General features: G+C 30.0%; 1 protein-coding gene across 1 annotated transcript in view; it reads right to left on the reverse strand.

Annotated features, from left to right (window-relative positions):
* LOC115877282 overlaps positions 1 to 15,561 on the reverse strand; it is a 394,155-nt gene that overhangs the window by 108,940 nt on the left and 269,654 nt on the right. The window contains exon 4 of the mRNA XM_030893418.1: positions 110 to 202. Within this exon, the coding sequence (XP_030749278.1) occupies positions 110 to 202 (93 nt within the window). The remainder of the gene's footprint in view (positions 1 to 109; positions 203 to 15,561) is intronic.

Raw genomic sequence — 15,561 nt, forward strand, 5'->3', positions numbered from 1 at the left:
AAATTGTTGTCGTTTACGCCCGTTTTCCTCTGGAAACCCAGGCCACCGACCTGGATATTTTATATATATATTTGGCCTCCCTAATCGGATTTTTCCCTTATTTCCTTACCTATATCGGATGATCCTCCCCACGTGCCTTGTTGGGCTTGTTTAGCCAGCTTGCCGATGGCGTCGATGTACAATCTGGAAGCAGCCGCCGCACCTGGAAAAGAAAAATAAATTCGTATAGAAAATATGTTTTTGGACCAAATTTAAGGTTATTTTTTGTGAAAATGTGATATATAGTCTGTCCAACTAGAAGATCCTTGACAGTGATAGATGTGTCTGTCATTTTAATTTCAAAGTAGTTTATTTTATTTTACAAAGAAATAAGTTGGTACAACTGGAACGCATAGCAGGATATATTTAAAATTTGATTGACAAGATGACAAGTGATTACTTCAAAATATTGTGAAAAAAAACTGTATAAAACTGAAAAAATGAATGTAATCGAGTTATTTTATTTAATAAAAACGGTATGTGTTAATACAAAACAAACAAAAACAAGACACTACATACCAAAAAAAATATGAAAAAGAACTATTATTTACTTTCAAGCTTTAGGAAACTACCCGTATTTATGATTGTATTTATCAATATAACTTATGTACAAATACAAATTTGTAATATTCCACAGGAATAAATAAAACAACATAGGTAAATAAAACAAACTATTTTATTAATAATAACACCTACCAAATTTTATACCTTAAAGGTTGATTAATTAACTTTAATCTTAATTTTTTTAAACCAGTACCTTTTGACATTATTTTTCTGCAGTACTAAAATCCATTATTTACCTATCGTGTGATATCGATATTTTACAGCTACTCCAGTTTTTAGTATGTGTTTAGTTTGATCCTTCTACCATATACAAGATGCACTTATCTACGACGAAATGGTATACAAACTTTATCGATAGCAACTTCATTGGTGTATAAGACTTTCTGCCCTGGCAGCGAGTATTAACCATAAACTGTGCTCTGGGTCTACAGTTAATTTTCACTCGATTTTTCCTCCACTTGACTTCAAAAGACACAAAACACACGTAATAATACGAATCAAAATGCATCATATTCCAAAACGCAGGGTATTTAACAAAAGTTGACACAAAATTATAACCTAGAATTTGGCAAGACTTTGACAAGCGTCAAAAATGACAAAAATCTAAAGGCGAGTTCATACGCATCGGCGTCCGTTTGTCGTTCATCGTTCCGTCAAACCAATAAAATTGAAATACGATCTGTCATTTTTAAATAAACCAATAAAACTGGTTAAAAACAACCAGACACGACGCATGACGGATTTATATTTAAACCCATCCATAGATAACTTAAAAATTATTAGAAACTTTTTTTAGTAAAATAAATAGATTGGTATGGGACGTCATCTGCTTTTCTTCTGTCATCGTCTGTCGAAATCTTACCTGAGAAAAAAAACAGAGTATACTTTATAAGGTGGAAGTTAACTAAGTGAAAGGTCATAATAACATAATAATACAGGTCTTACAACGTTAAACTATATAGGGTGGTGCGAATTGTATTCCGGAAACTTCCCCAGCATATTTTTCAGATAAAAATAAGTAAAAAATCCGTATAAATGTATGTCCTAAAATGCTTTGTTTCGGAGATGTAGTGTGAAATTTTTTCCCAATAATTTCTGAAGTAACGTCAATATTTGAATGAAAATTGGTGTCTGGGAGTTTTTTGACATGAAAAAATTAATTTTGATGTCAATATGACTCCTATTTATAGAGGGCGCCACATACATGTGTTTTAACTGTTTTGAAGAGTAATAACCTTTCGTCCGTACCTGTATAAAACAACTGGGTGAAAAAATATGCTTTTTCGTGATAATACGTGAAAAATGTCTCTTGGTAAAAATCGCTATAAGCAACAGTTCTCAATATATTTAGAACAGAAATAGTAAATACATGTCATTATTGACTAAAAATAAACATGTTGCGTAGATAGATATAGTTATTTGACCTGAAATGATAAATTTGGGAACTTTTTATTTTTTTTTAAATTAATTATAAATTTTTCTTGGAAAAAATAATGATAAAACAGTTTCTGTTGAACTTTTGGCACATAAACATTATAAATTTATGGTTTCAGTCTAACAACCATTCAGTCTGATGATGATTAATTTATGTCAATGATGACAGGTATTGATAATTTCGATTCCAAATATCCCGAGAACCATTACTCGTAGCGATTTTTATGAAGAGTCGTTTTTTACGTAAAAAACGTCGTAAATGTATATTTTTTTACTCACTAGTTTTATACAGGTACGGACGAAAAGTTATTACTCTTCAAACCGGTTAAAAATATGTAGGTGGCGTCCTCTACAAGTATCAAAATCAAATTTCTCATGTCAAAAAACTCAACTTTAACGTAACAACTTTTCCTTCGTACCTGTATAAAACTACTGGGTGAAAAAATATACATTTCCGTGATTTTTTCTGTAAAAAATGTTTCTTGGTGAAAATCTAGATAATTTTTAGATACTATACTAGAAATTCATTTACCCAGTAGTATTTATAAAAAGCATTTGTGGTAAAATCTGTCTCAAATAGTTTCTGAAAAAAAAAATATTTTTTTAAAAGGTCCGATTAAATTTATATCTCCGAAACTAAAGTTTCAAAAAAAGTCATACTATACTAGAAATTCATTTACCCAGTAGTAGTTATAAAAAGCATTTTTGGTAATCTCTGTCTCAAATAGTTTCTGAAAAAAAAATATTTTTTTAAAAAGTCCGATTAAATTTATATCTCCGAAACTAAAGTTTCAAAAAAAGTCATACTATACTAGAAATTGATTTACCCAGTAGTAGCACAGTAGTAATTATAAAAAGCATTTTTGGTAAACTCTGTCTCAAATAATTTCTGAAAAAAAAAATAATTTTTTTAAAAGGTCCGATTAAATTTATATCTCCGAAACTAAAGTTTCAAAGTAAAAAAAAAGATCTCAAGATATTTAGAATGAAAATAGTTAATACATGTCATTTTTGGCAAAAATAAACATATAGAAGAGATAGTTATTTGACTGAAATGATAAATTTGGGGACTTTTTATTTTTTTAAATTAGTCATAAATTTTTCTTCGAAAAAATGACGATAAAACAGTTTCTGTTGAACTTCTGGCACAAAAACATTTTAAATTTATGATTTCGGTCTAATAACTATTTATTCAACATGTTTAATTTATGTCAACGATGATAGGTATTGATAATTTTGATTTCAAATATCTCGAGAACTATTACTCGTAGCGATTTTAACAAGAGACTTTTTCTACGTAAATGTATTTGTTTTACTCTGTAGTTTTATACAGGTACGGACGAAAAGTTATTACTCTAACTCTAAACTAGTTAAAAAATATGTAGGTGTAGCCCTCTACAAGTAGGAGTTATATTGACATCAAAATCAAATTTCTCGTGTGATAAAACTGCCAGACACCAATTTTCATTCAAATATTGACGTTGTTTCAGAAATTATTAGGAAAAAATCGAAATAAAAATGAAACTTCTACACCCTGTATCTCCGAAACTAAGCACTTTAAGACATACCTTTATACGAACTTTTTTACTTATTTTTATTTGCAGAATATGCTGCCGAAGTTTCCGGAATACAGTTCAGACCACCCTGTATATTACAGTTATTTGAACATTCAAATATGTTGGTCCACTTATATTTTACCCTCCAAAGTAAAAATACTGAAAGGCTTGATTCTGATATTTTTGATTCTGATTCAGCCATCAACTCACTGAGCGAAGTAGAAGATCGTTTCATTAATAACTTATGTTTAACTGAGAATGTGTATTTATGTTTTTAATAAATATTAATTTATAATAAATGATATGATTATTTTAATTCTATGGTTTTAAGTTTTAATCATATGACGGTTTACTTTAACTAGGTATAGCTATATAACTTTTGTACCAAATTATTAGCTATCGACATTGTTGACATTGACGACATCACTTAAAAAGTTATTATGTTTCATTACTTTTTTTGTTTCATTTTAGAATCCTCTCCTAAGATTCAAAAGAATCTCACTGGAATACAAGTCACACATTCTTTTTACAAAATTTGTACATATTGTATAAAACCAACAACAAAATAAACACAAAATTATATAAAATAAACTCCTAGGCTTGCCTAGGCTACAGTCGAAAAAAAAACGGCGTCAGCGATGGCTATGAAATAAAAATCGTCATTTTATAATATTTTATATGTAAAATTATATAGCAAATTTCATCGAACGTCATTTCCAAGGCAACTGGACACCTTTTTTTTTCGATCGTATCGCCATGTTGAATAGATACTAGTTATTAGACAAATAAAAAATTTGAAAACTTTTTTGTGTCAAAGGTTACACAGAAATTATTGTTTTATTATACCTTTTTCTCTAGAAAAAGTTGTGATTAATTTAAAAAAATGAAATGTTTCCAAATTTATCATTTTAGTCAAATTACAGTCTAGTCAACATGTTTATTTTGACAATGATGACATGAAAGTCTTAATTATTTCGATTTCATATACATATCTCGAAGAACGGTTGCCTGTGGCGGATTTTACCAAGAGAAATTTTTTATGTTAAAAATGGCAGAAACTCATTCATCGACATTTTTTTTTTCTCTCAGTACACACCAAAAATGTTATTACATTTACATTCAAAACAGTTAAAAATACTGCTTGTAGGTGGCGCCCCCTACAAGTAGGAGTCATAATAATATCGAAATCTAATGGTGGGTTCATACAGCCAAATAAAATAAAATAAGAATAAAATAAAATAAAATAAGAAAGTTGGTTATATGGGATACCGTACATGCGTTCATACAGCCAAATAAAATAACAAATAAAATAAGAAGTTTTTATCTTTTAACTTCTTGTTTTATTTTATGTGAAAACGGCTTTGCGCACGCTTAATTCTAACCTACAAATATTTTCAGTTTGGATTTAATTTATTTTATAATTTCACATAAGTAAAATGTATAATATAGTAGGCAACGAATAAATAAATATACTATAAATAGTAAAATTACTTTAAACAATCGTAAAAGTTAACTTTTATCCAGCCTCATCGTACTGCGCATGAGCAAATATATATTTCTTATTTTATTTTATTTGACTGTATGAACGCACACAAATAAGAATTCCTTATTTCTTATTTTATTTTATTCTTATTTTATTTTATTTGGCTGTATGAACCCACCATAATTCCTCATGTAAAAATACCCAGGCACCAATTTTCATCCAAATACTAACGTTAGTTCAGAAATTATTTGGAAAAAACGGAATAAAAATGAAATCTCTACACCCTGTATCGCCAAAACAAAGCATTTTATTACATGGTTTTATTCAACCTTTTTTATCTATTTTTATTTGTAAATTATACTACGGAAATTTCCCGAATACATTTCGCGCCATCCTGTATATACAGTGACATTAAAATCCTAGAATTATTACAAAACGTATTCATTTTCCATAATAATATTTACTAATAAACGTATTTTTTCATATTTCCATAATTTTCTGATAATATTTTTTTAATAATATCATTGTCAAGTCGAAAAATACAATATCTTTTCTATAAAAAACCCTTTAAAACCTTATTCTAAATACCTTTATCCATCAGAACAATATTTCCAGTAAAACATCCGTTATATTAGTAAAAATCTTCAATCACATCTGTCTGTTCTAAGGTCACACAATTACAAAAAATCTTATTTACCCTCAATCCCAGTCGCAGCACACTACAAAATCTCAAACATTTCTGTCAGTTGTGAACAAATACACGCGTAAGAGATTTGCGGTCAATTATTTCGACACTTTTCCTCGATATTTTCGCGAAAATACTTGTGCGCGAGTGAATTTTTTTATAACTACATCTTCCTTGGACTGTGTTACGTCTTTTAAAACGGTAAGTTTTTCGAAATATGTCTTTAATTAATGTTATTTCCGTATTTTTCTGGTCAATTTTTAACCTATACGGCGACGCGTCATGTTTTTTTGTTTCGCCGTTGACGGCCGAGCATGGTTCAGGAATTCCATGGCACACGCGACAGATATTCGGCGCACTCGCTGCGCTGGCTGTAGCATCGATGGGATGTCTCGATGCGGCTGGAGAGCGAATGCCGCTAACAATGGCGTTTTGAACTGACTACCCGGATTTTGGTCAAATCGCCATAGAAAATTATCGATGCACATAAAGTATAGGGTTTCTGTTCGAGATTTCTTGAGATTTTATTATTATTTTTTTAATTTGTCTTTAATCGAGACGGAAAAATAAAACTCAAAGTCTCGAGAACTCGAGAAATAAATTCCGTTTTCTAGATAACTAAAAAACTACATACAGGGTGGCGCCTCTCATACGCTGCGGAAGCTCCAAGGAGAACGGTAGTTTATATCGAAATGAAATTTTGGCAGCATATGTAGGTTAACTGAAAGCATTTTATAAAAATATTTAGAATTATACAGGGTGTCCCCAAAAAAAGTTACACATCAAAGTTGTGTTTTTTCTAATGGAACACCCTATATATTAATTGATTTTCGGATTATAGGAAAAAGGTGAGTTTTATTAAGGAAGCATATACCTAAAATCTAAGGACTTTGACATATTCCACATTTTGTGAAAATGAGGAGTATATTTTAAACTTCGATAACAGCTACCTAAATTTTAGTTGACCTTGTATAGCCTGATATTTAATTGCAGTAACCATTGTAACCTTACAACCAAACTGAAATTTGACCCGAAAAGTTTTACAGGGTGAGACAAAATTAATGTTGAATATTAGTCACATTAAAAAGCTAGTTACTCCTTTATTTTAAATGGAACACCCAGTATATTCGGTGTTCAGTGGTGAATTTACATATATATTCAAAATATTATTAAGGTTGCCTACCTCTCAGACAAAGATTTTCCTAGATATTTTAATTATTTTTTTTTAATTAAAAAATCTAGGGGGTGGCTGTGATACCTTTTGTTAATTAAATTTAATAAATTAAAGATTATAGAGTAAAATACGCAACGGTAATAAAAAGATTCCAGTTCCAAGAGGGTGAAACCACCCCTCAAATATTACAATATTTTTTATTTAAAAAACGGTAAAGTTTCCGAAAAAACGCTTAAACGCGTACATTTTATTTTGTTTTTTTACATATTTTAAGATTTTTTAAAAATGTATACAGGGTGTTTCGAAAAATCTGGTCATTGATTAAACACGATCCTGCTTAAAGCGCTTGACGTAAAAAGCTGATTTTTGGAAAACAGATTGACTTTAAGGTGTAGAGGTTCGATAAGAAGGGATTTTTCGAAATTCTAGTTCCAAGAGGGTGAAACCACCCCTCAAATATTACAATATTTCTTATTTAAAAAACGGTCAAGTTTCCGAAAAAACGCTTAAACACGTATATTTTATTTTGTTTATTTTACATATTTTATTATTTTTTAAAAATGTATACAGGGTGTTTCGAAAAATCTGGTTGTTGATTAATCACGATCCTGCTTAAAGCGCTTGACGTAAAAAGCTGATTTTTGGAAAACAGATTGACTTTAGGGTGTAGAGGTTCGATAAGAAGGGTTATTTCGAAACTCGAATTCTAAGGGGGTGAAACTATCCCTCAAATATTAAAATACTTTTTATTTAAAAACAGATGAGTTTTTCGGAAAAACTCTTAAACACGTATATTTTATTTTGTTGTTTTACATATTTTAAGATTTTTTAAAAATGTATACAGGGGTGCTTTGAAAAACCTGGTCGTTGATTAATCACGATCCTGCTTAAAGCGCTTGACGTAAAAAGTTGATTTTTGGAAAACAGATTAACTTTAGGGTGTAGAGGTTCGATAAGAAGGGATTTTTCGAAACTTAAATTCTAAGGGGGTGAAACTATCCCTCAAATATTAAAATATTTTTTATTTAAAAAACGGTCAAGTTTTCGAAAAAACACTTAAACACGTATATTTTATTTTGATATTTTTACATATTTTAAGATTTTTTAAAAATGTATACAGAGTGTTTCGAAAAATCTTGTCATTGATTAAACACGATCCTGCTTAAAGCGCTTGACGTAAAAAGCTGATTTTTGGAAAACAGATTGACTTTAAGGTGTAGAGGTTCGATAAGAAGGGATTTTTCAAAATTCCAGTTCGAAGAGGGTGAAACCACCCCTCAAATATTACAATATTTTTTATTTAAAAAACGGTCAAGTTTCCGAAAAAAACGCTTAAACGCGTATATTTTATTCTGTTTTTTTACATATTTTAAGATTTTTTAAAAATGTATACAGGGTATTTCGAAAAATCTGGTCATTGATTAAACACGATCCTGCTTAAAGCGCTTGACGTAAAAAGTTGATTTTTGGAAAACAGATTAACTTTAGGGTGTAGAGGTTCGATAAGAAGGGATTTTTCGAAACTTGAATTCTAAGGGGGGTGAAACTATCCCTCAAATATTACAATATTTTTTATTTAAAAAACGGTTTCCGAAAAAACGCTTAAACACGTATATTTCATTTTGATTTTTTTACATATTTTAAGATTTGTTAAAAATGTATACAGGGTGTTTCGAAAAATCTGGTCGTTGATTAATCACGATCCTGCTTAAAGCGCTTGACGTAAAAAGTTGATTTTTGGAAAACAGATTAACTTTAGGGTGTAGAGGTTCGATAAGAAGGGATTTTTCGAAACTTGAATTCTAAGGGGGGTGAAACTATCCCTCAAATATTACAATATTTTTATTTAAAAACGGTTTCGAAAAAACGCTTAAACACGTATATTTCATTTTGATTTTTTTACATATTTTAAGATTTGTTAAAAATGTATACGGGGTGTTTCGAAAAATCTGGTCGTTGATTAATCACGATCCTGCTTAAAGCGCTTGACGTAAAAAGTTGATTTTTGGAAAACAGATTAACTTTAGGATGTAGGGGTTCGATAAGAAGGGATTTTTCGAAACTTGAATTCTAAGGGGGGTGAAACTATCCCTCAAATATTACAATATTTTTTATTTAAAAAACGGTTTCCGAAAAAACGCTTAAACACGTATATTTCATTTTGATTTTTTTACATATTTTAAGATTTGTTAAAAATGTATACAGGGTGTTTCGAAAAATCTGGTCGTTGATTAATCACGATCCTGCTTAAAGCACTTGACGTAAAAAGTTGATTTTTGGAAAACAGATTAACTTTAGGGTGTAGAGGTTCGATAAGAAGGGATTTTTCGAAACTTGAATTCTAAGGGGGGTGAAACTATCCCTCAAATATTACAATATTTTTTATTTAAAAAACGGTTTCCGAAAAAACGCTTAAACACGTATATTTCATTTTGATTTTTTTACATATTTTAAGATTTGTTAAAAATGTATACAGGGTGTTTCGAAAAATCTGGTCGTTGATTAATCACGATCCTGCTTAAAGCGCTTGACGTAAAAAGTTGATTTTTGGAAAACAGATTAACTTTAGGATGTAGGGGTTCGATAAGAAGGGATTTTTCAAAACTTGAATTCTAAGGGGGTGAAACTATCCCTCAAATATTAAAATATTTTTTTATTTAAAAAACGGTCAAGTTTCCGAAAAAACGCTTAAACACGTATATTTTATTTTGATTTTTTTACATATTTTAAGATTTTTTAAAAATGTATTCAGGGTGTTTCGAAAAATCTGATCGTTGATTAATCACGATCCTGCTTAAAGCGCTTGACGTAAAAAACTGATTTTTGGAAAACAGATTAACTTTAGGGTGTAGAGGTTCGATAAGAAGGGATTTTTCGAAACTCGAATTCTAAGGGGGTGAAACTATCCCTCAAATATTAAAATATTTTTTATTTAAAAACCGGTGAGTTTTTCGGAAAAACTCTTAAACACGTGTACGTGTATTTTATTTTGTTGTTTTACATATTTTAAGATTTTTTATAAATTTATACAGGGTGTTTCATAAAATATAACCATTGAGTAATCACGATTCTGCTTAAACTGCTTGACGTTTAAAGCTGATTTTTGGCAAATGGATTGACTGTGAGGTATAGAGGTTCGATGAGGAGGGGTTTCTCGAATTTCAAATTCCAAGAGGGTAAAAACGCCCCTCAAATATTACAATTATTTTAAAAAACGGTTAGTCTTTCGGGAAAACGCTTAGACAAGCATAATTTATTTGGTTTTTTTACATATTTTGAAATTTTTTAAAAATCATACAGGGTGCACCTTCCAAAAAGTTGGGTAATTTCTTAACCACGAATCTGCTTAAACTGCTTGACGTAAAAAGCTTATTTTTAGCAAACGGATTTTTCGAAAGTCAAATTCCAACGAGATGAAACTACCCCTCAAATATTACCAAGTTATATAATAATATCGCCATATTGTTTTTTCTCATGCTGACATAAATGTGAGAAAATTTTATCCAGTTTGTATGTTAATGGAAATTATTGCTTTGCCTTATCATCACCATTACAAATGATTAATTCGACGCGAACGAAGTCGCTGCTACACGCTAGTTTTATATAAATTAAAGGAGTAATAAAGCGAAAATTTAAAAATATCATGGAAAAAAACTTGGTCGAGAATTCTCGTGCATCGAGAAATAAATCAGATCGAGACACCAGAAACCCTAAACAAATATAAACACTAGATTACTTAAAATGAGCACAAAAAACCCTTACTGACGCTTTCACTGATCCTTCTTTACACACCCCTCTATTCATTTAGGCGGCTAAGTTAGCCGAAACCCCGGTTTCCGGATTTGTTCCGGACTCCGGGACGTGAATCCGGTTTCGCTGCTAATTAAAGTGAAATTTTTCGGAATAAATGGCCTCGGGCCGGGCTCGTCCGAGGAGACGACGGAGGTTTACTTTTCCAAAGTAATTTCGCCTGTTAATGTCGAGATAGAACACAAATAACTGGAAAAAGGTTCGTGTTTACGGTGCCGCGGGGTGAGATTTAACGGTGAGCGACCTCTATGAACGTAATTTGAATGTTCTGTACGAGACGCGTAATAGCAGTTAGTCTTGATATTGTTTAGATGGCATTATTATGGATAATATTGTCTGCTGGTGATGTTTCAATCATTATGACGAACTTATGGTAAAAAGCCTGAAAATTTATTAATTGTTTATATTTAACAAAAAAGTTTTTATATTACCTCTACAAAAAATACCCATATATTAGAAATAATTTATATATTATGTATCTGGTTCATATTATATACTGTCATTTAAAACCTATTTTACTAAATTTTTTATAGTAATTGATTGAATATTGAACATGGTGTTCATCAGATGAATCGTCATCATCATCAATCTCAGCTTATTCAACCATTTCCAATTATGGTGTAGCCCTCCCTCACATATCTAGATAATATATTTCTAATAGGGCTCATTGTTGTCTATTGTTAGCTATGTCTGCTAATTTCCTATCCCTGCTAATTTCCTACCTAAGTACCATCTTCGGACACATTTTAGGTAATATTTCTAATAATTGTGTCTACATTTTGATACAAAATGGAAACGGTATGCCACAAATAGGAAACAGTTTCGAAACTTATATATTTTATATGGCTTTATTACATATATGCTTCCAATGTAATGGCACTAGCCTTTTCCTGAAATGTTTCGATGCGGAATCAAAACATTTAGGGGTATGTTTCGAAACATTTTCTGCAATTTGGGTCCAAGATGTTCCCGTTTTCAGCAGCCATTGTTTCTGAATGTGAAGAAACAAAATACGAAAGTAAAATAGTCTATGTCTGTGTGTGGATTTCAAAATGAAAACAACCATCAACAATGAACGACCTTCGCCATAATTTTTTTGTCTTAAAATCTTTGTTTTTAGGTTTTCTCGCACAAAAAATGTCTGGCAAATTCATCGTTTAATTGAATAATGTATTTTCATATTTTAAATGCCCCTTCTATACAGGGTGTCCCAGGCTGAGCGTGCATTAGAAGTTTCTAGAGAACTACAATATCTAGATCGGAGATATTTTGCACATTACTGTTTCATAACGAGATCTATCGATTAAAAATATTTTCAATATGACGGCACTTCCGGAAACCAACTTTCTTATTTTAAATGAGTGCTCCCATTTCTTATTACATACTTAAATTCTGTGTAAAATTTTATGAATTTGAATATTAAACACTTAAACATTAACCGTTTTTGGGAAAAAAAATATTTAAAATTTTTGGACGAAAAAATACTGCCTGTTAAAAAAATCGGTATAGCCTAAACGACAAATTTAGTGATTACCACAGCCATTGTGGCATAAAGAAAAGACATGTGGCTTTCTATTTCAAAAAAAATTGAAAATTCTTTGGAATATTTTTTAGTTCTTAGTTAAAAAGCATAATTTCTTCATAATATGGCACCATAAGTAGTAGATTAAATTTACAAAAAAGAGAATCCAGAAAATATCCAGTGATTCTCAAAATTTAAGCAAAAAATATTTTTTTTTTGTAAATTTTCAAAGCAAAATAACTGGGTTATTTTGGACTTATTTAAAAAACGTTAAAGAGAAAATATGTTATGTGCCATGTTTTTTCAATCCGTCCAGTCGACTAGATAAAAGAAAATCCGCAGCTGATGAACACTTCATAGACTAGAAAAACTAAAGGAGATTGTTCGGAAACAAATAAATCAGTTATTAAAAATATTAATAATTTAAGAAGTTCTTTTAGAAAAAAAACTAGACTTAAAAAGCAGTAATTTAGCTTAAAACTGCGCACACTGGCCTGCACAGTTAAAGCTGAGCGTCCGTGGGGCCTGTTAAACATTTATTATTATGTCAAAAAAGTTTATCAAGATTTTGACATCTTGCTTGAAAAGATGTTTGAAAAGTTGATTAAAAAGTAAAAATTGAACTAACAAATTAAAAATGTCTATTAATATTCGTTTATAGCAAAAATTATACTTATTGGAAAAATATTTACATAAGACAGACATTTTGATTTTCAATTATATTTTGTTTTAGTGGCTCTGACACCTACACTTTGCGAAAATGTTTTATATTTTAGTTGCACATTAATATGAAATTTTCTGTTCCACTTATTTCAATAGTCTGATTTAATTATATTAATAAATGATCACGATAATTAATAATTATATACATTAAGCTATTTTACATTTGACCAGATAATTTAATTACATATATCTTTCCATTGATGTTTTTTTTTATTTTATGTTGTATTATTATGTATAAAATTATTTTAATTAAATTCATTAAATGCTGAAAATTACTCAGCAAAAACCATACTTTTATATTCATATGTTTATGTTTTATATTAAATATGTAATATACAGGGTGTCCCAGAAATAAGTGCAAGTATTTTAAGAGGTGGTAGATCTCGATAAAACAAACATATTTTCGCTTTATCGTACTTTGACAATTTCCAAGAAAAAATAGTTTTTGCTAAAATTTTGGGAACCACTGGATCTTTTCTGGATTTTCTTTCTTGTAAATTTAATCTACTACCTATATTTCAATATTATCAAGAAATGATGTTTTTTAACTAAAAACTAAAAAAAAATCCAAATTTTTTTTCGAAAAAATCCGAAATTGAAAAAAACCTCATAGGCGTGTTTCTCGGGTTGAACTATACTCCCAGTTAAAATACTTGCACTTATTTCTGGGACACCCTGTATATGTCACAGGTGTATAATATAATTCGGCTTTGTGCTAAAAAAACAGATTAGACATTATAAAATTCCGACATTTTAAAGAAAAAAAAAGCATTTTTACAAAAAGTGTGTCTATATTGTGTCCAATGAACTTATTTTGATGTCCAGGCAATATTTTTTAAGGATTAAAACGTTCTATGTTCCCTATAAAATAATTTAATTATTTTAGCACGAAAAATACCACGCTAAAAATAAAATATCACATTAATTTAAGCACCAAAACTCTCGTATATTTCTTTGCCACTTTTCTAATAACCTACTTCTCTATTATGCTTTTCTTGCCGCAATCTCGTGAATTTTTCTCAAACTGTTATTGCTATTACGATTATTATTATTATTACTACTAGAGCGGGAAGCGGTGGAGCTGTGATGCCATTACGGTGGATAGAGGCAAAAAATGGGGGATATAATAGAGTTTAAGCGGTCGTAGGTGGGGGGCCTTAATACGAAAACCGCGCTGCATCTGGTTCAGAACGAGCTTAATGGAGTTTTACTGTTAAGAACGTAATGCCTTTTTAAAATATTGTCCTATCGACATGAACAGCGGTATAATATTATGAACGCGTATGTAAATATAGTTTAATATAAAAATAAGCTAGAATTATCTCAAAAATGTTTATATTTTGATATTTTACCATTTTGTTTTTCGTACAATTATCTTGCATTAATTTCGAATAGCTGTATAGTAAGTTGGTACTTATTTCATTACTTTTATTTATGACACAAACACAAATAAGTCAAGTAATGTAATAGCATATCAGTAGGTTACAATAAGCAACCAAAACACTTTACTTTTTACACTAGACACGAACTAGTTTCGGTAATTTATTTTAATGCGAACTATTGGTTTGATCTCCAAAGTAGCATTTTTAGACACAAAATCGAAACAAAATCTCTGCTGAGAAACATTGCGAAACAGTTTCGTCACATTTTTGATACATATGTTTCGTAACATAAATCGCTTTTTGTTTCGAAAAAGTTTACCAAAATATGGTTTCGCTACATAAGGTGTAACAATAAAGATCTTAGTGTCACAAATTTTTCTAAACTTTTAAGAAATGATGTGGCTCACATTTACAAATTTCCTACCCGTTTTGTGCCTGAAAAGTTTCCGTAATTTATTTGATATTCTGTCAGATATGAGAACATAACCTTACTTTATTGTTTGGATTTTGTTCTGTAGTTTTTGCATTTAAGCATTCTTCAAGTTTTTATAGTACTATAATTAAAAAAGCAGACGGAAGGACATATGGTGAGTACAAATACAGATATTTTTCTTATGCGATTTTATAATTATTTATTATACGCTTTACAGAGATGAATTGTTTTTGGAATAAATGTAATAACGGCCACTACCCATACCCAACAGGAGACCAAAGAAAAATTTGTTACCAGCAAACATTTTTTTCTCTTTTTTCCACAATGGAATAATCGTTTCTATGTTTTCATTGTGACATAATAAGTAAATTAAAATGTTTTAAATATTATTTTGACGAGAAGTTTTGATTGGCGTTGTTGACAGGTAACTAGTTCGAAATTTAAACACAGATAGCGCTAAATCGAAACATTTTGGAAACAAAGTTTCCATTTATTGTCGATTCATTTTCGAAACAAGAGTTTCTCTCGTTTTAGACACAAATATGATATAATGTAGATGATTTGTGTCCGACTCCATGTCACTTTTATAAAATAATAAATTAAAACTTCGCCCAGTTGGCTAGTGATGGCGTTTTTAACTAAAAATATATGTTTTTATCGGCTATTTAGCTTTTAAACTCATGAACTCTCACTCAAGAACGCGAGAAATTAAAATAAAAATCTATATTTCAAACAAAAATATTTTTTATCAGCAAA

This window comes from Sitophilus oryzae, unplaced genomic scaffold, assembly GCF_002938485.1.
Source record: "Sitophilus oryzae breed Bouriz unplaced genomic scaffold, Soryzae_2.0 scaffold_1443_pilon_pilon, whole genome shotgun sequence".
Lineage (NCBI taxonomy): Eukaryota > Metazoa > Arthropoda > Insecta > Coleoptera > Curculionidae > Sitophilus > Sitophilus oryzae.